The sequence below is a fragment of the Salmo salar genome, chromosome 04, assembly GCF_965601325.2.
Source record: "Salmo salar chromosome 04, fSalSal1, whole genome shotgun sequence".
Classification (NCBI taxonomy): domain Eukaryota; kingdom Metazoa; phylum Chordata; class Actinopteri; order Salmoniformes; family Salmonidae; genus Salmo; species Salmo salar.
The window spans coordinates 6,761,482-6,786,472 of record NC_138294.1 but is presented as its reverse complement, the minus strand read 5'-3'; the positions used below and the strand labels follow the sequence as shown (position 1 = coordinate 6,786,472).

The 24,991-nt window shown below is 39.5% G+C and overlaps 1 protein-coding gene across 1 annotated transcript; it reads left to right on the top strand.

Moving 5' to 3' along the window:
- Positions 1-917: 917 nt before the first annotated feature.
- On the top strand, positions 918-22,395 carry LOC106570622 (CD5 antigen-like). Its single transcript, XM_014143087.3, has 8 exons — positions 918-1,358; positions 12,175-12,204; positions 12,436-12,744; positions 13,203-13,232; positions 13,464-13,766; positions 14,194-14,499; positions 14,625-14,903; positions 21,621-22,395. Exons 1-8 carry the CDS (start codon positions 1,052-1,054, stop codon positions 21,638-21,640), a joined length of 1,584 nt encoding a protein of 527 aa, XP_013998562.3. The 5' UTR covers positions 918-1,051; the 3' UTR covers positions 21,641-22,395.
- The last annotated feature ends 2,596 nt before the right edge of the window (positions 22,396-24,991 follow it).

Genomic DNA, 24,991 nt, shown 5'->3' with positions numbered 1-24,991 from the left:
AGCGGGATCAAACATGTCCGTGGTAAGGACAACTTGGTTTATGATTGTCTTTCAAGGTTGGGCAGTCATGTGTTAGCCAGTGTGTGGCCCTGGCACACATTTTGTTTTAACTGCATGTTTTTCCGTATTGAAGATGAGTTTTCTTTTAGTTGGGCTCGTCCCAAGAGGATGAGTTACAGAAATGTACAAAGATTTTTCAATTTACCTTGGTTTTTCCAAAACTTCAGAGTTTTAGGTAACTATAAGAAAGAAAAGCTAAGACAACTTTTAAGAGAATATATATATATATATATTCTCTTAAAAGTTGTCTTAATAAACAAAAACAGTTGAATAAATAAACAAAAACAGTTGTTTTGTCTTATGAGAGAACACAAGTCTCCCAACATTACTGGACAAAAACAAAGTGGACTGGGTTCAACTGAGTTCAACTCAATAACTGCCAGTAAAACTGTCATGGCCCTGATCCAACCAGTTCCCATCAACATGACTGTCTGGGTGCGCCCACAATGGAGCCCTATTCCTTATATAAGTCACTGTTTCTAGAAGTAGTGCACTATGTAGGGAATAGAGTGCCATGTTGACCAGAGATTCAGTTTACTTAACTTGACCCTGTTCCTGCACCCCACTCACTCCTCACTCTCAGTTAAACAAATAGAGACGTCCGTTCACTATCAGTTCATTGGTAAACACCACCATGAGTGTCCTCAGCTACGTGTCCAGAAATACATATTCAGAACTTTGTTATTCCTCCTCCTCAGACGCCTCCCCTTATTCTGGACCACTCCTTGGTCTGAACTGGTTTTGATCATGTGTGTCATCCCAGTGATTGAGAAGTGAACAGGAGTTTTATTTACCCAAAGATCCTGATGAAATGTGGGATGATTCATTAAGTGGGAAGCAACCAAGTGGTGAGGGGTGAGGAGGAGGAGTGAGGCTTGACTAGGTTACTGTTGCAACATGACTAGGGGGATGGGTGATTTCTGAATCAGTGTGTATATAAGAGTAAGCAATATTCAAACCTCCAGTTCCATTAGCAAGCTGTGATTGTGATATGAAGATGCAGAAGTCTGTCTCTGTCGTTCCTCTGCTGTTGCTCCTCTGTCTGTCTGGGGTAGGGGTCACCAAAGGTCAAGGTGTAGAGGTCACTAAAGCTAAAGCTGTAGATTTCAAGACAGAATTCGAGGTCAAAACACCAGCAGACGGAAAGACAGATGGACAGAGAGACTCTGAGCCGGACCTCTGGGCTGAGCTGAGAGCGCTGAGAGACATGGTGGTGGAACAGAGAGTGGAAAAAAGAGTGGAAAAGAGTGAGGCTGTCACGCAAAGTCAACTGGAGGAGGTGAAGACACAGAATTCAGGTAATAAGAGTTGCCACAATGCAAAAAAAATTACATATTTCCTAGAGTTACAAAGTTAAAATGACTTGTTTTGAGTCACTCTCACTTACCCAGAAAACATATTTACTTGTATTGAGTCACTTTCACTTACCCAGAAAACATATTTACTTGTTTTGAGTCATTCTCACTTACCCAGAAAACATATTTACTTGTTTTGAGTCACTCTCACTTACCCAGAAAACGTATTTACTTGTTTTTAGTTGTCTGGGCTTTCAGAAGGATCGGACCAATACGCAGCATGATCGTAGTTCCACATCTTTTATTTCATCGTGAAAATAAATGCCATATACAATAAACTTGAAAATACGAAAACAATAAAGCCGTGACGCAGAGCAGGCATTCACTACTCACAAAATTAACAACCCACGGCATACAATTGGAAAACCCCCTACATAAATATGGTCTCCAATCAGAAGCAATAAGAAGCAGCTGCCTCCAATTGGAGATCAACCCAAACAAAACCCGACATAGAAACAGAAAACCTAGAACCCAAAACATAGAAATAACAACCCAGACTGTCAACCAAACACCCCCTGGCACGCCCTGACCCCTCTACTATAGAAAATGACCTCTTACACTGGTCAGGACGTGACATTAGTTAATTTTTCTTACCCAGAAAACGTATTTACTTGTTTTTAGTTCATTTTTCTTACCCAGAAAATCAAGTTGATTTGTTTTAAACAAACACCGTTGTAAATCAGTTTTCGCTCTCCTGCGCCAGACTTCTCTGCCGCCAGTACGCACCATGCTACACAGCAGACTGATCTGTTTTGAAAAACTCAGGAAACTGCTCAAAGGGCAGCAACGCTTCACATAATGTGTCCTATAATAAAAGGGTATATTAGACAACTTTAATAATGTCTGGATGCCTTATATGGAATACTGTGCAACAAAAGGAGTCTCTATTTAAAACATGCCCACTTCATGTTTTCAATAGCTGTTGGGTTGTTCAGTCCTGCCCTGGTGGTCTGCTGTCCTGTGGATTGTCCCTCTGGCCTTGACCTAACACACCTGAAACCAATAATGAATGCTTCACTAAAACCCTAAAGCTGAGTGGGATGTGTTGGGTTGGGGTACGGCAGGGCAGTGGACACATAGGGACAGGACAGGGAGACCCAGCTATATTGTGTGGAAGTTAAGAGCTCTACAGTACTACTAGGTCATATGAGATTAATTGTGTTGTTTGTGTTAATGTATGTGTAGGTGTTTCCAAACCTTTCTCTTGGGATAAAAACATCAATAAAAGGTGGGAAGGAAATTGTGTTGGAGAGAGAATTGAGTTATGTTCTAGACTGGTGGGGGTCAGGGAGAGAGTTGAGTTAAGACTCGTGCAGCAGTGGAGAAAGTACTCAATTGTCATACTTCAGTAAAAGTAAAGATACCTTAATAGAAAATGACACAGTAAAATATTACTTGATTTAAAGTCTAAAAGTATTTGGATTTAAATATACTTATTAAGTATCAAAAGTAAATGGAATTGTTAAAATGAACTTAAGTATCAAATGTAAAAGTATAAACCATTTCAAAATCTTAATTTTAAGCAAAGCAGACGTCACAATTTTCTAGTTAAAAAGAAATTTGACAGCCCGGTGCAAGCTCCAACACTCAGACATAATTTACAAATTAAGCATTTGTGTTTAGTGAGTGTTTGTGTTCTGCCAGATCAGAGGCATAAGGGATGACCAGAGATGTTATCTTGATAAGTGTGTGAATTAGACCATTTTCCTTTAAAAATGTAACGAATACTTTTGGCAGTCAAGAAAAATGTATGGAGTAAAAAGTACTTCAGGAAGGTAGTGAAGTAAAAGTAAAAGTTGGCAAAAATATGCATAGTAAAGTACAGATACCCCAAAAAACGACTTAAGAAGTACTTTAAATTAATTTTACTTAAGTACTTTACACCACTGGACTGGTGGAGGTTGGGGAGTGAGTTGAGTTATGTACTGGACTGGTGGGGGTCAGGGAGAGTTGAGTTATGTACTAGACTGGTGGGGGTCGGGGAGAGAGTTGAGTTATGTACTAGACTGGTGGGGGTCAGGGAGAGAGTTGAGTTATGTACTAGACTGGTGGGGGTCGGGGAGTGAGTTGAGTTATGTACTAGACTGGTGGGGGTCAGGGAGTGAGATGAGTTATGTACTAGACTGCTACGGGTTGGACAGTGAGTTGAGTTATGTACTAGACTGGTAGGGGTCGGGGAGTGAGTTGAGTTATATACTAGACTGGTAGGGGTCGGGGAGTGAGTTGAGTTATATACTAGACTGGTAGGGGTCGGGGAGTGAGTTGAGTTATGTACTAGACTGGTAGGGGTCGGGGAGAGAGTTGAGTTATATACTAGACTGGTAGGGGTCAGGGAGTGAGTTGAGTTATGTACTAGACTGGTGGGGGTCTGTCGTCCAGGCGGCCCTGTTAGCAGTAGTGGGTTCTGGGTAAAATCTCTGGGGAAGCCAATCCAGAAAAAAATGTATTGTGATAATTGCGTTGTTTGCTCTATAACCTGTTAGTTTATATGCCTTGCGAAGGTGATATATAAGCCTAAAGGCCGAGACAGTAAGAAGACACTGCGGCAGAAGAAATTTGTCACCATTGTTTCATCACAAAACCAGAGAGCAACATCTGTCCTGTGAAGTCCACACAACATATTACATGTAACAAACAGTTACATGACCTACAGCATGGGGTAATGCAAGGTAATGTTTCTGACATTTTCTGACTACTAAACAACTATTGATTTAGAACCACAGAGATACCGCAAGTCACAAAGAAAACAGGATCTGCCTCCACTATTCCAGCACCATTTACACTTTAACATTTCAACATCATCAAATCACCTCTGCTTAGTCTAATACAGTGACAACTAAACAGTTCCGAAAATGATTTAGTCCAATGCCATCCAATGCCATCCTCTTTCATGTGTCATACACGGTCTATGACTCTATCATACAGTACACGATTTTAGTTGTTGTTGTCCTAGGCTATCTAAAATGCTTTCTCGCTAGCCCAACTTCCTTTCATGGGCTAGTTAACATTAGCATACTACATCTATCTACATGTTGAACTTCCATCCTCTCAGCCAATTGATGAATTTATGGTTGGATCAGAATCGCTGTTATAATCATTGGCCTGTATGGAGAATTAAGTAAAACTCAAGTCCAAATCCCTATCTCCATCTATGGCTAATTTAGTAAAGGGACGATATTAGCTCGCTAGACAACAACACAACAAGATGCATTCATTAATGATGTTTTGGCTTGTGATGTGATTGGTCTGAAGCCAAATCCAAACTTGCTTCCCTTGACACTTTTTTTGTTGTTGAGCCAGGACCATTCACAGCTGAGCTCACTCAGTTTAGCTCAACGCTGATTGGCTATTAATTTATTAATTTTTTATAAAGGGAGGCCAAATGCTCGTTGGCTTCTCTTGCATTCAATGCTATGGTCGACAACAATGTCATACTCTTTCTGACCAGACAGCATCAGATCGATACGCTACACAAACTGAGAGTGGCGCTGTTTTGTTCGCTCAGATGCTTTTTCCGGTGAGATACATCCAGCATCTTTAGAATTGAAGGACATTTTTGAAACACAGAGTAACAAAATATAAAATAAATAAAAAATCTTTCCTCTGCATCCTGTTCTGGATTTAATTTGACACAGAGGATGTCTTAATAAAGACAATCAAAAGTTCAAGGGATACTTCTGGATTTTGGTGATAAGGCCCTTTTGCTACTTCCCAGAGTCAGATGAACTTGTGGATATCATTTCTATGTCCCTGTGTCCAGTATCAAGGTAGTTTAGATAAAGGGCCTCATTGCCAACATCCTGAAGTATTCCTTTAAGTCTTTGTCCTATATTTGTAAGAGTTGTTCATTTGTTAGACTACTGGTTAAAGATGCAACGCAATATTGATTATTGAATTACCCTTTGATCTAGTTCAGTCTTATCAATCACTTAAACATAAAGTATGTAATAATGATCTCTTACATAGCTTGATGACTGTGGGCATTTTAGCTTATTTTTTGTTGTTCTATGTGCTAGAAGGGTCATGGGTCATTAGATTGTTGTTCTATGTAGAGACGCCTAGAAGGATCATGGGTCATATTAGATTGTTGTTATATATAGAGATGGCTAGAAGGGTCATGGGTCATATTAGATTGTTGTTATATGTAGAGATGGCTAGAAGGATCATGGGTCATATTAGATTGTTGTTATATATAGAGATGGCTAGAAGGGTCATAGGTCATATTAGATTGTTGTTATATATAGAGACGGCTAGAAGGGTCATATTAGATTGTTCTATATCGAGATGGCCAGAAGGGTCATAGGTCATATTAGATTGTTGTTCTGTATAGAGACGGCTAGAAGGGTCATGGGTCATATTAGATTGTTGTTGTAAATAGAGACTGCTAGAAGGGTCATAGGTCATATTAGATTGTTTGGAAATGTAGGAAATGAGCTTTCAATTCCCCAAAACATTCTAAGGTTATGTAAAACCAAAGTTGCTCCCCTGGATGGAGGCATACACTAGTGCACCCCTTGGGGTCCCGAGGACCAAGTTTGGGAATCCTTGTTCTAGTCATGCGTCTGTGACACAAGTTTACCACCTAGTGGCCATACGAGGAACAGTCCTGTCAGTGTGTTTTTACTGCTGGCTCAAAACAACACGTGACCTGCATACATGATATGATTAATGTGTGATCATTTTGCAGATAATTTTGCTTATTTTAGCCTAAAGACTCGATACAATTGGGGTAAGATAAATTAATAAGATGTCTAACCAAGACAAATTGTCTAGTGCACTGGCAAATAATGGCAGATCATGTTGCTGACTTTAACATAAAAAAGGCTTGAAACAGGTCAGAATATCATAATGACACGGCTGGATAAAATCTGATTTTGGTGAAGGCTAAACTTGCCGGGTGTCTAAATAGCTAGCCCGTGATGGCTGGGCTATGTACTTAGAATATTGCAAAATGTGCTTTCACCAAAAAGGTATTTTAAAATCGGACATATCGAGTGCATAGAGGAGTTCTGTATCTATAATTCTTAAAATAATTGTTATGCTTTTTGTGAACGTTTATCGTGAGTAATTTAGTAAATTGTTAGTGAATTCGCCGGAAGTTTGCGGGGGGTATGCTAGTTCTGAACGTCACATGCTAATGTAAAAAGCTGTTTTTTGATATAAATATGAACTTGATTGAACAAAACATGCATGTATTGTATAACATAATGTCCTAGGGTTGTCATCTGATGAAGATCATCAAAGGTTAGTGCTGCATTTAGCTGTCTTCTGGGTTTTTGTGACATTATATGCTAGCTTGAAAAATGGGTGTCTGATTATTTCTGGCTGGGTACTCTGCTGACATAATCTAATGTTTTGCTTTCGTTGTAAAGCCTTTTTGAAATCGGACAGTGTGGTTAGATTAACGAGAGTCTTGTCTTTAAATAGCTGTAAAATAGTCATATATTTGAGAAATTGAAGTAATAGGATTTTTAAGGTATTTGAAAATCGCGCCACTGGATTACACTGGCTGTTACGTAGGTGGGACGATTACGTCCCGCCTAGCCCATAGAGGTTTTAAACAGCGGTTGACATGCTTCGAAGTACGGTAATGGAATATTTAGAATTTTTTTGTCACGAAACGCGTCGGGCGCGTCACCCTTCTTTACCCTTCGGATAGTGTCTTGAACGCACGAACAAAACAGAGGATATTTGAACATAACTATGGATTATTTTGAACCAAACCAACATTTGTTATTGAAGTAGAAGTCCTGGGAATGCATTCTGACGAAGAACAACAAAGGTAATCCAATTTTTCTTATAGTAAATCTGACTTTGGTGAGGGCTAAACTTGGTGGGTGTCTAAATAGCTAGCCCGTGATGGCTGGGCTATCTACTCAGAATATTGCAAAATGTGCTTTCACCGAAAAGCTATTTTAAAATCGGACATAGCGATTGCATAAAGGAGTTCTGTATCTATAATTCTTAAAATAATTATGTTTTTTGTGAACGTTTATCGTGAGTAATTTAGTAAATTCACCGGAAGTTTGCGGTGGGTATGCTAGTTCTGAACGTCACATGCTAATGTAAAAAGATGGTTTTTGATATAAATATGAACTTGATTGAACAAAACATGCATGTATTGTATAACATAATGTCCTAGGATTGTCATCTAATGAAGATCATCAAAGGTTAGTGCTGCATTTAGCTGTGGTTTGGGTTGATGTGACATTATATGCTAGCTTGAAAAATGGGTGTCTGATTATTTCTGGCTGGGTACTCTGCTGACATAATCTAATGTTTTGCTTTTGTTGTAAAGCCTTTTTGAAATCGGACAGTGTGGTTAGATTAACGAGAGTCTTGTCTTTAAAATGGTGTAAAATAGTCATATGTTTGAAAAATTGAAGTTTTCGGATTTTAACCTCTATGGGAGTTTTCGGATATTACCCTCTATGGGCTCAACAGCCAGTGTAATCCCGTGGCGCGATATTCAAATACCTCAAAAATGCAAAACTTCAAATAATAATAATAATAATAATAATAATCAGACACCCATTTTTCAAGCTAGCATATAATGTCACATAAACCCAAACCACAGCTAAATGCAGCACTAACCTTTGATGATCTTCATCAGATGACAACCCTAGGACATTATGTTATACAATAAATGCATGTTTTGTTCAATCAAGTTCATATTTATATCAAAAACCAGCTTTTTACATTAGCATGTGACTAGCATGTGACTAGCATTCCCACCGAACACTGCCGGTGAATTTACTAAATTACTCATGATAAACGTTCACAAAAAACATAACAATTATTTTAAGAATTATAGATACAGAACTCCTCTATGCACTCGATATGTCCGATTTTAAAATAGCTTTTCGGTGAAAGCACATTTTGCAATATTCTCAGTAGATAGCCCAGCATCACAGGGCTAGCTATTTAGACACCCAGCAAGTTTAGCACTCACCAAAGTCAGATTTACTATAAGAAAAATGTTATTACCTTTGCTGTTCTTCGTCAGAATGCACTCCCAGGACTTCTACTTCAATAACAAATGTTGGTTTGGTCCCAAATAATCCATTGTTATATCCAAATAGCGGCGTTTTGTTCGTGCGTTCAAGACACTATCCGAAAGGGTAAATAAGGGTGACGAGCATGGCGCATTTCGCGACAAAAAAATTCTAAATATTCCATTACCGTACTTCGAAGCATGTCAACCGCTGTTTAAAATCAATTTTTATGCCATTTTTCTCGTAAAAAAGCGATAATATTCTGACCGGGAAATCGTTTTTTAGTACAAAGAGAGTGAAAGTAAAAGCATGCTATCCCCTCATGCACGAGCCTCAGTCTAATGGCCCTCTGATAGAGCACTTGCCAAACGCGCTAATGTGTTTCAGCCTGGGGATGGAATTACATCGTTCAGCTTTTTCACGCCTTCTGGGAGCCCATGGGAGCCGTAGGAAGTGTCACGTCATGCCAGAGATCCCCTGTATTTGTTAGAGATGATCAAGGAGGGAAAGAAATTGTCAGACAGGCCACTTCCTGTAAGGAATCTTCTCAGGTTTTGGCCTGCCAAATGAGTTCTGTTATACTCACAGACACCATTCAAACAGTTTTAGAAACTTTAGGGTGCTTTCTATCCAAAGCCAATAATTATATGCATATTCTAGTTACTGGGCAGGAGTAGTAACCAGATTAAATCGGGTACGTTTTTTATCCGGCCGTGCAAATACTGCCCCCTAGCCCCAACAGGTTAAATCGGGTACGTTTTTTATCCGGCCGTGAAAATACGGCCTCCTATCCATAACAAGTTAAGTTAGCACAGTTGAAAACTGTTGTTCTGATTAAAGAAGCAATAAAACTGGCCATCTTTAGACTTGTTGAGTATCTGGAGCGTCAGCATTTGTGGGTTCGATTACAGGCTCAAAATGGCAAAAAACAAAGAACTTTCTTCTGAAACTCATCAGTCTATTCTTGTTCTGAGAAATGAAGGCTATTCCATGCGAGAAATTGCCAAGAAACTGAAGATCTCGTACAACGCTGTGTACTACTCCCTTCACAGAACAGCGCAAACTGTCTCTATCCAGAACCGATAGAGGAGTGGGAGGCCCCGGTGCACAACCGAGCAAGAGGACAAGTACATTAGAGTGTCTAGTTTGAGAAACAGACACCTCACAAGTCCTCAACTGACAGCTTCATTAAATAGTACCCCCAAAACACCAGTCTCAACGTCAACAGTGAAGAGGCGACTCCGGGATGCTGGCCATCTAGGCAGAGTTGCAAAGAAAAATACATACCTCAGACTGGCCAATTAAAAGAAAAGATTAAGATGGGCAAAAGAACACAGACACTGGACAGAGAAACTCTGCCCAGAAGGCCATCATCCTTGAGTCGCCTTTTCACTGTTGACGTTGAGACTGGTGTTTTGTGGGTACTATTTCATGAAGCTGCCAGTTGATGACTTGTGAGGCGTCTGTTCTTGTTGACCATTCATGCTAATGTTGGGTGTTTGAGCTAGTGCCCAATAGACTCCCATTCAATCCTTGAAAGAGTGCTCTCCTTGTCCCAGAATCACCCAGAATGCACAATGCGGCCCATGGATGTTTTACAGGCACCGTTTCCCATCTCCTCAAAACTATATCTGCAGTTGCGAATGTTAGAATCCACTCTGTGAGGCACATCAATCTGTAGGTTGAATATGGTGAGATTGTGGACTCCTAAATTGATAGTGCAGTTCGTTTAGGTGATTTAACAGCTAGTTAGCTACTTCACATGCTGATATTGTCTTTGGTATTATTGTGTGTAGATACGTTTAGCTACCAGCCAGCCAGCCCATACAGAGAGCATTGCATTGTGGATTTTGTAGTCGACTTGAGCTGCAACAGATTTCCTCAACGATTTTCCATCTTGCTACCAACCTTATAACGCCAAAATGAAAAATTTGTTTACAAAAAGTATTGTTCTCACATACTAGCATTATTTAACAATATCAAGTAAAGGAATGATTGGTGTAGATTTTCATCTTGTATTTCATGACTATCTTTATTCTTAGGTTGAGTCAGTTTGTCGTTATGCGTCCTTGTCGATTGATGGCCTAATTAATTATTTTGATGCCTTTTATTTCAATACATATACAGGATTTATCTGGCATAGTTTACATTCACATTCAGCTGTTTTATGCTCCGGTGTCTTTCACATTGATGTGGGTATTTGAAGTCGGCCTTTGAAGTGTGTATTATACATCTATTTCATTGTACTGTTCCAACAGTAGACTAAATGTGTCAATGTAGCCTATATATGATGAGGTTGAGTAGTACATTCTACACTCCATTCCACAGACCTTTAAACCTAATATAAACCTAATATTGCAGTGATAATGTCTGGGGGCATTTTTGTTAATTTTGCATTTCTCCAAATAGTATTGTAGAGTTTTTAAGTACAGTAAATTATCTGGTGTGGGAATTTCTACACACCCCATTTAGCAATACCCTAGGTTGAGCAGTATTTCTACACACCCCATTTAGCCATACCCTAGGTTTAGCTGTATTTCTACACACCCCATTTAGCCATACCCTAGGTTTAGCTGTATTTATACACACCCCATTTAGCCATACCCTAGGTTTAGCTGTATTTATACACACCCCATTTAGCCATACCCTAGGTTTATCTGTATTTATACACACCCCATTTAGCCATACCCTAGGTTTAGCTGTATTTCTACACACCCCATTTAGCCATACCCTAGGTTTAGCTGTATTTCTACACACCCCATTTAGCCATACCCTAGGTTTAGCTGTATTTCTACACACTCCATTTAGCCATACCCTAGGTTTAGCTGTATATCTACACACCCCATTTAGCCATACCCTAGGTTTAGCTGTATTTATACACACCCCATTTAGCCATACCCTAGGTTTAGCTGTATTTCTACACACCCCATTTAGCCATACCCTAGGTTTAGCTGTATTTCTACACACCCCATTTAGCCATACCCTAGGTTTAGCTGTATTTCTACACACTCCATTTAGCCATACCCTAGGTTTAGCTGTATATCTACACACCCCATTTAGCCATACCCTAGGTTTAGCTGTATTTATACACACCCCATTTAGCCATACCCTAGGTTTAGCTGTATTTCTACAGCCCCCATTTAGCCATACCCTAGGTTTAGCTGTATTTATACACACCCCATTTAGCCATACCCTAGGTTTAGCTGTATTTCTACACACCCCATTTAGCCATACCCTAGGTTTAGATGTATTTATACACACCCAAACAACTTCAAGTGGCTATGGGACACAGAAGAAGAGGGAAGAAGAGTGAGAGAGAAGGGGAGGAGAGAGAGGGAGATGTTAACAGAGAGAGTGCTGACAGACTAACATGCTGTGATCTGAATATCTTTTCAGAACTGACTTCTCACCAGTGATGTCATCATAACCTGTAACCTTTTCCACTCTTGGTTCGGCTCAGCTTGACCCTGACCTCTGAAACTAATGATTGAAAAACAGACGAAATCAAATGTATTAAATGATATATAAACCAATCTGCAAAGAGAGGTTCACCTTTCCATGGAACGGGAATGTGTGTACACATGGGTGTTGTTGCACCATACCAACGATAAGCCTGTCTTCCCCATCACATCATGAAAGGTCATGTTGATGTTCATTTAACCTCTGTCTCTCTCTTCCTCTGACTCATCCCTTTCTCCTTTGTTTCTCTCTATCTCTCTGTCTCTTTCTCTCTCTTTCTCCTCTTTCTCTCTCTTTCTCCTCAGATCTCCAGGCTCAAAGCGTCAGTCCACCAGGTAGGTAGAGTATAAATTTACCGGGATTATAGCAGTTCAATATTAGTCAACTTTATTATCCCACATGGAAAAATTCATGTTTCCATACAAACCATTCTAAACCCCAATAACAAGTACTGTTTTATGGAACTACTAATACTTGTCAACCACAAAGCACTACTGCTGTTAGAATAACAGAATCACTGTCATCATCTGTCCTCACCACTGTGTTTTCCTCTCTGCTGTTTACAGCTGAACTCTCAGTCAGACTGGTGAATGGGACCACTTCCTGTTCTGGGACAGTGGAAGTCTTCTACAGAGGAGAGTGGTCAGGTGTATGTACTGGGTGGTGGAGCATGAGAGATGTTATGGTTGTGTGTAGAGAGCTGCACTGTGGGGATGCTGTAGCTGTATCTACAGGAGGTCTGGTTGAAGACGGAAGACGAGGAGTCTCCATAAAGAGTTGCAGGGGACATGAGTCTACTATTACAGAGTGTGGCTTCAGAGAAGGAGGACCTGGTTACTGTGATGGTAGAAATTATCATTATGTGATCTGTTCAGGTAAGAGACATGTATTATTCAAGAAACATTTGTACATTATTTTGCATGTAGAATGTTTTATCCTTTTCAAAAGAGAGTGGGCTGACAGACTAACATGCAGTTAACTGAATATCTGACTTCTCATCAGGGATGTCATCATAACCAGTAACCTTTTCCACTCTTCCACTTTTGGTTCAGCTCAGCTCAGCTTGACCCTGACCTCTGAAATTAAGAAAAAAAAAAACAGACAAAACCAAATGTATTAATTAAAAATAAACTAATCTGCAAAGAGTTGGAAGGGGAATGTGTTTACACATGGGTGTTGTTGCACCATACCAACGATAAGCCTGTCTTCTCCATCACATCATGAAAGGTCATGTTGATGTTCATTTAACCTCTGTCTCTCTCTTCCTCTGACTCATTCCTTTCTCCTTTGTTTCTCTCTATCTCTCTGTCTCTTTCTCTCTCTTTCTCCTCAGATCTCCAGGCTCAAAGCGTCAGTCCACCAGGTAGGTAGAGTATAAATCTACAGTGGTTATAGCAGTTCAATATTAGTCAACTTTATTATCCCACATGGAGAGATTCATGTTTCCATACAAACCATTCTAAACCCCAATAACAAGTAGTGTTGTATGGAACTACTAATACTTGTCAACCACAAAGCACTACTGCTGTTAGAATAACAGAATCACTGTCATCATCTGTCCTCACCACTGTGTTTTCCTCTCTGCTGTTTACAGCTGAAGACTCAGTCAGACTGGTGAATGGGACCACTTCCTGTTCTGGGACAGTGGAAGTCTTCTCCAGAGGAGAGTGGTTCGGTCTATGTCCTGGGTGGTGGGGCATGAAAGAGGCTAAGGTTGTGTGTAGAGAGCTGGACTGTGGGAATTTTGTAGATGTATCTAGAGGACCTCTGGTCGAAGATGGAAGAACAATATATGTCAGCTGCAGTTTATATGGAGATGAGTCTATTGGACAATGTTACAAAAATGAAGGAAGTAAAAACTGTAATGGTGGATATTATCATCATGTGACCTGTTCAGGTAAGAGACTGGTCATATTGAGAGATTTATTTATACATTATACAATATTACCATGTATCATGTTTTATGTGTTTTTATTTCATTTAAATAGAGGGAGAGATGTCAGATGTATTTAAACATTATATTTGTGTTTGTCATATTGGTTTATGGGAGATGTTCATGGGCAGATCATTGTAGTTCAGATGGTACTGAAGTGAAGCTGCCTGATGGATGTCCAGCTGTTTATTTTCTATAAAGTGAAGTGAACTTATTCCTGTCTCCTGCCTGCATTATTCCCAACCCTATCCTGAGTGACTAAGAACCCATTTCTACCTCTTACAGTATCAAACATAGCAAACTACAATATTTTATCCAACATATTTGTGTTTGTCCTTGACAGTGTCATCAACAAAACTGATTGAATGTTCAACCAACTCTTTTTCTCCAGAGTCTGTGCGGCTTGTGGGTGGAGCTGGTCTCTGCTCTGGGAGAGTGGAGGTGAAGTCCAATCAGTCCTGGGCCTCAGTGTGTGAAGCTGACTTTGACTGGCGAGATGCAGAGGTAGTCTGTGGGGAGCTTGGCTGTGGGGCTCCTGCAGCTCTACAGGGGGGGCTCTATGGAGAAGGTAAGGGTCAGACCTGGGATAAAGAGTTCCAGTGTAAAGGCAAAGAGTCCCTTCTCCTGGACTGTGACACCTCAGACAGAGAAAACAACACCTGTCTACCTGGTAATGCTGTTGGACTCACCTGCTCAGGTAAGAAACAGTTTTTCTCTCAATCAACTTTGTTTCTCACCTGGAGTGAAGAATATGAGAGACAATATAGGTGTGTTTTAGTGAGAAAATAGTAAGATTACTGTCTCTCTCTTTTCTTTTCTCAGAGCCTGATGATGTGAGGCTGGTGGGAGGAGGCAGTCGCTATGCTGGTGGAGTGGAGCGGTACGACCAGGGAGAGTGGAAGATTGTGGGAGCTGAAGACTGGGACCAGGAGGATGTAGCTGCAGTAGTGTGTAGACAGCTGGGTTGTGGCTCCACTGTTTCAGTTCTACCTGGAAACACCACTGGAGTGTATGGAGTTTCCTGTTATGGGTCAGAGTCTGCGCTGAGGGAGTGTTCCAGAACGTCTGGTCGCCTTTCTGGATTCACAGTGATCTGCTCAGGTAATTACAAGGTACACTACATGGCCAAAAGTATGTGGGCAGTGGTGGATTTGGCTATTTCAGCACAGCTGTTGCTGACAGGTATATTAAATCAAGCACACAGCGGTACAATCTCCATAGATTGGCAGTAGAATGGCCTTACTGAAGAGCTCAGTGACTTTCAACGTGGCGCATCGAGGAGGAACAGCGATTCAGCCGCAAAATGGAAGGCCACACAAGCACATGGAACAGAACCAGCAAGTGCTGAAGCGCGTAGAGCGTAAGAATCATGTGTCCTCTTTTGAAAAACTCACTACAGATACCCACATTCTTTTGGCCTTGTATTATATCTCCTTCCTGGACTCACAGGGATCTGCTCAGGAAATATCAAGATATTATAATTATATTGAACTGATTTCCTTCATTCATACAACTTCCTCTGCACCTCTCATAATGACTGTTTAGCTTGTCAGTCTGCTTTGCTAAATAGATCACTCAGTCAAATAGGAATCAAATACAACTTAAATATCCCAGAATGCTTTTGTATTTGAGTGTTATCTCAGTGAACGTCTCTACTCAATACCACTGTTACATGTCATGTTATTGTCATATCTACAGTAAATGAGGCAAGTAGATAAGTAGCTACGTTTTATGTTCCCTCATAACTTCTCCTCTGAGAGTGAGTTCCTCTCACCGTCACAGGTAACTGAACCTGGGGTGAGACATTCTCACTAATCTGCTAGAGAACCAGTACGGATTTGAATATAACTTTTGTATGACTGAAGCCTTTAGTGAGAGGTCTAACGCTTTAATAGTTAATCATTTCTGCCCTCTGAATTCATATTCATTATATAAATAGGCTTGTTAAATTTTGTCTGGCTTGCCATTACAAATCAAATGGAATATTATTTTCTCATTTAATTTAAAAAACAGGTCGCCACGTGTAGGCAAGACCATAAGCAAATAGGTAAACTGGGATATGACTAAAGAGTTAATCAGGGTAAACTGGGATATGACTAAAGAGTTAATCAGGGTAAACTGGGATATGACTAAAGAGTTAATCAGGGTAAACTGGGATATGACTGAAGAGTTCATCAGGGTAAACTGGGATATGACTAAAGAGTTAATCAGGGTGATTTTTCCACAAATATACAGGTCGTTTCCTTTCCATGGTAGCAAGATCTTATCTATTTTTGCTAAATATCTATTAAAATGTATTAGAGTGAGTTCATTTGTTTCTTTCTGGATATGTATACCGAGTATGTCAACATCACCCTCAGACCATTTTATTGGTAAACTACACGGTAATGTAAAAGTTGTATTCTTATCATCATTTGGTTGTAATCCAGAGAGGTTATAAAAAGTATCTAGATCCTCTATGATGATGTGGAGGGATCCAAAATGTGGATTTAAAGGAACATGAATCATCTGTGTACAATGACACCTTTGTTTTTAAGCCCTGGATTTCTAACCCCTTGATATTTTTATTGGATCTGGTTTTAATAGCTAACATTTTGATGGCCACAATAAATAGATTTGCCGATATTGGACAACCTTGTTTTACTCCTCCTGACAGTTTAATAATACTTTCTGAGAAGTAGCCATTATTTACTATTTTACACCTAGGGTTACCATACATAACTTTAACCTGTTGTATAAGTATTCTCCAAAATGTAAATATTCCAGGCATTTATATATAAATTCCAGTCGTACTTTATCAAAAGCCTTTTCAAAGTCAGCTATGAATCCCAGGCCTGGTTTCCCAGATTCTTCATAGCTTTCTATTGTTTCCAGTACTTGTCTTATATTATCTCCAATGTATCGTCCATGAAAAAAACCTGTCTGATTAGGATGAATAATATCCGACAAAACCTTTTTAATTCTCTGCGCTACACATTTTGCTAGAATCTTTTTCCATCACAGCACTGAAGTGTAAGAGGCCTCCAATTTTTTTAATGGACTGGATCTTTATATTTACCACTTGGATCCTGTTTCAGTAATAATGAAATCAGACCTTCTTGTTGCGTGTCTGATAATCTACCATTTATATAGGAGTGGTTAAAACATGCTAATAACGGTCCTCTGAGTAGATCTAAAAAGGTTTGTTATAACCTCCACTGGTATGGCCTCCAGCCCTGGAGTTTTCCTGGACTTAAAGGCTTTATATGTATCAAGAAGTTCCTCCTCTGTACTTTGGCCTTCATTAAATTATTTTTGGTAGGATTCTATGGTGAAGCTTTTTATAATATGTTACACTGGATCTTTCTTGAATAAGTTCCTCCATTTCTTTTTGTTTTTCCTCTTAACTTACTCTGAGCCTCTACGGGACAGTTCTTATTGCTACCTAACTGTACTGTTAGTCCTGCCATTTTCTTTGTTAATATGGACTATTTTGACCTAAATTGCTTTTGTTTTAGAGATTACTGAATTGCATTGCCTCTGAAGGCACATTTAAAAGTGTCCCATACAATAAGGGGATCTGCTGTACCTATGTTATGTCTGAAAAAGTAGGTTATAAATGATTCTGTTCTAGTTAAAAACAAGTTATCATCCAATAGGCTTTGATAAAATTTCCAATATCCTCACCCACGTGGAAATTCTGTAAGAGTAATATATATGCCAATATATGTCCCCTATCAACACTATTTTATCTTTTGGTGCCAGAGAGAACGACATAAGAAAGTAGTAAAGACGACTAGCTTGATTAAGTCTCCTCCATGTATATCTCACTAGGTCAGGATATTAAACCTCCTCCATGTGTATCTCACTAGGGCAGGATATTAAACCTCCTCCATGTATATCTCACTAGGTCAGGATATTAAACCTCCTCCATGTATATCTCACTAGGTCAGGGTATTAAACTTCCTCCATGTATATCTTACTAGGTCAGGATATTAAACCTCCTCCGTGTATATCTCACTAGGTCAGGATATTAAACCTCCTCCATGTATATCTCACTAGGTCAGGATATTAAACCTCCTCCATGTATATCTCACTAGGTCAGGATAATAAACCTCCATGTATATCTCACTAGGTCAGGATATTAAACCTCCTCCATGTATATCTCACTAGGTCAGGATATTAAACCTCCTCCATGTATATCTCACTAGGTCAGGATATTAAACCTCCTCCATGTATATCTCACTAGGTCAGGATAATAAACCTCCATGTATATCTCACTAGGTCAGGATATTAAACCTCCTCCATGTATATCTCACTAGGTCAGGATATTAAACCTCCTCCATGTATATCTCACTAGGTCAGGATATTAAACCTCCTCCATGTATATCTCACTAGGTCAGGATATTAAACCTCCTCCATGTATATCTCACTAGGTCAGGATATTAAACCTCCTCCATGTGTATCTCACTAGGTCAGGATATTAAACCTCCTCCATGTATATCTCACTAGGTCAGGATATTAAACCTCCTCCATGTATATCTCACTAGGTCAGGATATTAAACCTCCATATATCCTCTAGTTCCAATATATAGTTTGTAGTGTGATTTCCTTTAGTGAATGAGGGTGATAGTTTGTAGTGTGATTTCCTTTAGTGAATGAGGGTGATAGTTTGTAGTGTGATTTCCTTTAGTGAATGAGGGTGATAGTTTGTAGTGTGATTTCCTTTAGTGAATGAGGGTGATAGTTTGTAGTGTGATTTCCTTTAGTGAATGAGGGTGATAGTTTGTAGTGTGATTTCCTTTAGTGAATGAGGGTGATAGTTTGTAGTGTGATTTCCTTTAGTGAATGAGGGTAATAGTTTGCAGTGTGATTTCCTTTAGTGAATGAGGGTGATAGTTTGCAGTGTGATTTCCTTTAGTGAATGAGTGTGATAGTTTGCAGTGTGATTTCCTTTAGTGAATGAGGGTGATAGTTTGTAGTGTGATTTCCTTTAGTGAATGAGGGTAATAGTTTGCAGTGTGATTTCCTTTAGTGAATGAGGGTGATAGTTTGCAGTGTGATTTCCTTTAGTGAATGAGTGTGATAGTTTGCAGTGTGATTTCCTTAACGTTCCATAGAGATATTTAAAACCGGATTATAATCTGACACCATAATAATAGAGTCTTGTGTTGCTTGTACGGTTGATAAATGATTCTATATATTTTCAAAGAAGCCTGGATCATCATTATTTGGACTATATAGGTTACAGTTTCTCAGTCGCTTTGGTGCATTTTTCACATCATCCCTAACATGTGCAAAATAATAAGTGCATTTCTCAGAACAATTTGTACAAACTGCAATATACAATAGATGTGTTTCTAAAGCTAGTCAGTCACTAAAAATCCTTAGTACATCTCTCAAAAGTAAATATTCATGCCAATGATCATGTCAGTGTCATCAGAATGATAAGTCATTGAGTCATTGTTCACGAACAAGGTCGTCAAAATGTTTAGGCATGTTGTCAATGGAACTGTGTACTTTGACAGTATTACCTGATGTAAACTTAGGCTACAGTTTGGATGACAGTTACTGTATTGAAAATGCACAAGGCTGCACTTCTATGGCATATATCAATTTCAACCGTACTATTTACATATTACTGTATGTGGGTTATTGATTGAAAGAGACTGGACAACCCAAGGGGCACAAAGGGAAAAAAAACGAAATTAGAAAGAAACACTTTGCCCGCAGCGCTGTTCTAGTGCTGTCTCTACACATCCAGACGTTCCTGTCTGTCGGCCCACATATTCTCATCCACATCACACCGGATATTTTACCTTCCAATGCAACGTGGAAAGAATCTTTTGGAATGCCTTATCCATCCTCTGCAGGCGTCTACTGTGATGTCCTCACATGCTGCATCCATTGCAGCCAGCAGGGTCATCTGTGTGTGTGGCTGACGATCGTACACCTTCCACCTCTATGCTGAAAAGAACTCCTCAATTGGGTTAAGGAATGGTGAATAAGGTGGGAGGAATTCTATGAGCGTCCTCGGGTGGGTCACAAACCATTGCCTTATGATGTTTGATCGATGGAAACTCACATTATCACAAATGACCACATACTTTGGCAAATCCTGTCTAAACAGACCCCTCTCATCATCAGGGATGAGAGCCCTGTAGAGAGTCTCTAAAAAGTTGAGTAGATGCTGGGTGTTGTATGGCCCTATAAGGGGGATATGGGTTAGGACACCATGCTCCGAAATAGCAGCACACATGGTGATATTTCCTCCCCGTTGGCCTGGCAAATCCACAGTAGCTCTGTTACCGATGATATTCCGACCCCGCCTTCTGCATCTGGTCAGGTTGAAGCCAGCCTCATCCACGTAGACAAAGTTGTGAGAGGGTTCACTTGATTCCAACTCCATTATACGCTATATCCCAGAACACACAGTTGAATTTGTTTTGGTAAGGAAGAGTGACATAAAATGTACATATATTGCATGTTCCTTCCACAGCAATGGAAATGTGTGCAGTTTATGCTTACTGTACTATGTATCACTATAAAATGTTGCTGTAAAGTAGTTACATAGATATATGTTTTACCTGTACATACTGGTACCGTAGCTCCTTAACTCTGTCCTCATTCCTTTGGAATGGTACACGGTACAGCTGTTTCATACTCGTCTGGTTTCTATGCAGCACCCGGTCGATGGTTGAGATGCTAACCGTATGGATGTTTTCAAAGACATCGTTGTCTTCTATAATGGTCCTTTGTATTTCCCTGAGTCTCATGGCATTGTTTGCTTGGCTGTTGACCCTGTTCGTTTCCTGGTCCATCCATTATTGGAAAATTGCAACTCTGTGTTGTGGTCTGTCTATATATGCTTGCCAATTGATTCTTCATGAGATGCACCTTTGAGCAATTTAGACAACTGGTTGATTGTTGGTTGAACTAACACTTTACATTCCTTCATGAGTGAGGGTCAATTTCACCTGCACCATTCATCAATTCACGTTTTTGTACAAAAGGTCTAATAGAAATGTGTAAAACTATGCTTGACAGTTTATGACAAATAGTTCAACAATTGTGCATGTAATGGCTTATGCAAGGAACTAATGCCTAGATGTTTTGAGGGGTAAGACTATTCAACAGAGAACCATCTACTATATTTTGATCAACATGACATGAGTAATTGAAAATGTGGAAAAAAGCTGACACTTGTACATTATCAATTGCAATATGTACAAAAGCAATTGCAATTTGTTCAAAGGAATAAGAAATTGCTTTAATGATGTGCACAAGTGACTAGATGATTTGGAATTTGTACAAGTAGTATCAAGAATGGCACTTTTGATCTAAGAAATGCACCAAAGCGACTGAGAAAACTGTAATAAGCCCTGTTGTTTATGTCCCAATAACATATAAAAAATGATCCATCTACCTTCATCCATCTACCAAAATGACTGTAAATTAATATCACCTCTTTGGAATTTCTTTGCCTATGGGAGAAATATATTTCACCCCCCCCCCCAGTCCTTTTCCCACGCAACTTCATCTTAAACGGTTGAATGAGTTTCCTGTAAATAATAGATGTTATATTCCTTCTCTTTCAACCAGGTAAATACAGATCGTCTTTTCTTATTATCAGCTAAGCCATTACAATTATAACTGGCTATACTTATTTCACCATTTACCATAATGAGACACAACTTTCAATTATATTTATCAAAATATGTTTGTAAACTCACTGTTAAAAAGTACCATAGTGATTGAGTGTTCATATAGCTGTACCATGATATTTGCATTGCTACTAAGTAACCCTCCAATTGTTCTCCACTATTCCATCCTCTAAAGCCCCTCCCCATCCCAAGTAGGGTTGTCATCCCAGTGACCGGCAGACCCCCCCGTCCCCCCGGATCCCAGGGCCCCTGAGAGACTGGGACCCATCCTTTGAAAAGACCCCACTGTGAAACACACAGAACAGAAGCAGATCAGCAGACAAAAGCATTTCCATCACCCTCACATCGATTAGCATTATTCTACAGCTATAAAAAATATATATAAATAAAATGTCCTGCTTATCTTAATTTCCATAATTAACAAATAATATGCGTAATAATGTAGGCAGTTCCTGCCATGTTATGTTGTCAGTAATATATAGATAATGATGTTATTGATTATAAATGTTATGCTATTGATTATGATGTAGATTGTTCTGTTGTTAGTAGTATATAGATAATGATGTTATTGATTATAAATGTTATGCTATTGATTATGATGTAGATTGTTATGTTGTTAGTAGAATATAGATAATGATGTTATTGATTATAAATGTTATGATATTGATTATGATGTAGATTATTGTTATGATGTTGTTAGTAGAATATAGATAATGATGTTATTGATTATAAATGTTGTAATATTGATTATGATGCAGATTGTTATGATGTTAGTAGTATATAGAACATGATGCTATTCTCTTATGATCTGTGTGTTACAGAGAAAGTATAGTATTTAGTGCAGGTCTGATATACATTAGATTGTGTGGATATGTTCCAGATAAAGACCTGTTGTTCTCTAAACTGCCATGTAATCAACTGAATGCTTTTAATAAACTCCCAGGCTGTCAGTCTTGTGTGATTTCCCCTCCAGTTTTTTATTTCCCAGTGGTCAAGGAGTTATTGATCATTAGTTATTCCCTCAGTGACACCAGACATCAGCTCAGCCCAGAGGTCCAGCTCAGCACCTTGACCCTTAGTGACCTCTCGACAGACAGACAGACAGACAGACAGACAGACAGACAGACAGACAGACAGACAGACAGACAGACATGACTCCCATTGTTACAACACTACACACACACACACTGCCATTGTTACAACACTACACACACACACACACTGCCATTGTTACAACACTACACACACACACACTGCCATTGTTACAACACTACACACACACACACACACACACACCTGCCATTGTTACAACACTACACACACACACACCCATTGTTACAACACTACACACACAAACACACCCATTGTTACAACACTACACACACACACACACACACACTCCCATTGATACAACACTACACACACACACACTCCCATTGTTACAACACTACACACACACACTCCCATTGATACAACACTACACACACACACACACACACACAGACATTGTTACAACACTACACACACACACACACATACACACACACACTCCCATTGTTACAACACTACACACACACACACTCCCATTGTTACAACACTACACACACACACACACACACTCCCATTGTTACAACACTACACACACACACACACACACTCCCATTGTTACAACACTACACACACACACACACTGCCATTGTTACAACACTCCACACACACACACACACACACACTCCCATTGTTACACCACTACACACACACACACACACACACACTCCCATTGTTACAACACTACACACACACACTCTGCCATTGTTACAACACTACACACACACACTCCCATTGTTACAACACTACACACACACACACACCCTCCCATTTTTACAACACTACAAACAAAGAATACAGAATACATGTTAGGAATATACTGTATATACTAGACCTATATAGTGCACCACCAGAACCCTGTGAGGCCTGGTCAAAAGTAGTGCACTACAATGGGCCCAGCGTCTTCTGGGTTTGGCCGGTGTAGGCCGTCATTGTAAATAAGATTTTGTTCTTAACTGACTCGCCTACTTAAATAAAGGTTAAATAAAATACAATTAAATGGAAATAGGGTTCCATTTGTGACATATTTTGTCTTCCTGTCATACAGTTAAATGGCCACTAGATGTCAGTGTTCAGCCAGTCTGGACCAGGGTGGCAGCAGAGAACTAACACTGATGAACCAGGCCTATGATGTAAAACAGTCCTTTATCAAGGTTATGATCCATTCATATCTAGTTCTGTATTCATGAAGAGTTTCAGAGTAGGAGTGCTGATCTAGGACCAGTTCAGTCTGTTAGATCATAATGAATAAGAGAGGAGGGCTGATCTAGGACCAGTTCAGTCTGTTAGATCATAATGAATAAGAGAGGAGGGCTGATCTAGGACCAGTTCAGTCTGTTAGATCATAATGAATAAGAGAGGAGGGCTGATCTAGGACCAGTTTAGTCTGGTAGATCATAATGAATAAGAGAGGAGTGCTGATCTAGGACCAGTTCAGTCTGTTAGATCATAATGAATAAGAGAGGAGTGCTGATCTAGGACCAGTTCAGTCTGTTAGATCATAATGAATAACAGAGGAGTGCTGATCTAGGACCAGTTCAGTCTGTTAGATCATTATGAATAAAGAGAGGAGTGCTGATCTAGGACCAGTTCAGTCTGTTAGATCATTATGAATAAGAGAGGAGTGCTGATCTAGGACCAGTTCAGTCTGTTAGATCATAATGAATAAGATGCATTGACAGGGGAGGGAACTGACCCCAGATCAGCACTCTGATGCTTGTTGAACACAGGGCACTGACTCTATATCAGTGGAGGAAACTTCTCCCTATTTCATACTGAAAGTTATGTGATGCTCAATGTGAGTTGTTCATTGAATGCAGATTTTTACATCTTAATAGATGCCATTTAACAGACACTTCAGCCAAAGCAACTAAGAGTCATGCATTTTACCTTCAGGTTGGTATCAGGAACTGAACCCACAATCCTGGCATTGTAAGCACCATGCAGTACCATCTGAGATACAGAGAACCAGCTATACACTGTTACACAATACACACATTAGTTTATACCATCTGAGATACAGAGAACCAGCTATACACTGTTACACAATACACACATTAGTTTATACCATCTGAGATACAGAGAACCAGCTATACACTGTTACACAATACACACATTAGTTTATACCATCTGAGATACAGAGAACCAGCTATACACTGTTACACAATACACACATTAGTTTATACCATCTGAGATACAGAGAACCAGCTATAAACTGTTACACAATACACACATTAGTTTATACCATCTGAGATACAGAGAACCAGCTATAAACTGTTACACAATACACATATTAGTTTATACCATCTGAGATACAGAGAACCAGCTATAAACTGTTACACAATACACACATTAGTTTATACCATCTGAGATACAGAGAACCAGCTATAAACTGTTACACAATACACACATTAGTTTATACCATCTGAGATACAGAGA

Excerpts from the sequence above, each read along its gene's own strand:
- LOC106570622 (XM_014143087.3), top strand. The coding sequence starts at position 1,052 with ATGAAGATGCAGAAGTCTGTCTCTGTCGTTCCTCTGCTGTTGCTCCTC. Across the intron at positions 12,205-12,435 it reads TCAAAGCGTCAGTCCACCAG|CTGAACTCTCAGTCAGACTG; the intron begins GTAGGTAGAGTA and ends TGCTGTTTACAG. Across the intron at positions 13,767-14,193 it reads TCATCATGTGACCTGTTCAG|AGTCTGTGCGGCTTGTGGGT; the intron begins GTAAGAGACTGG and ends CTTTTTCTCCAG.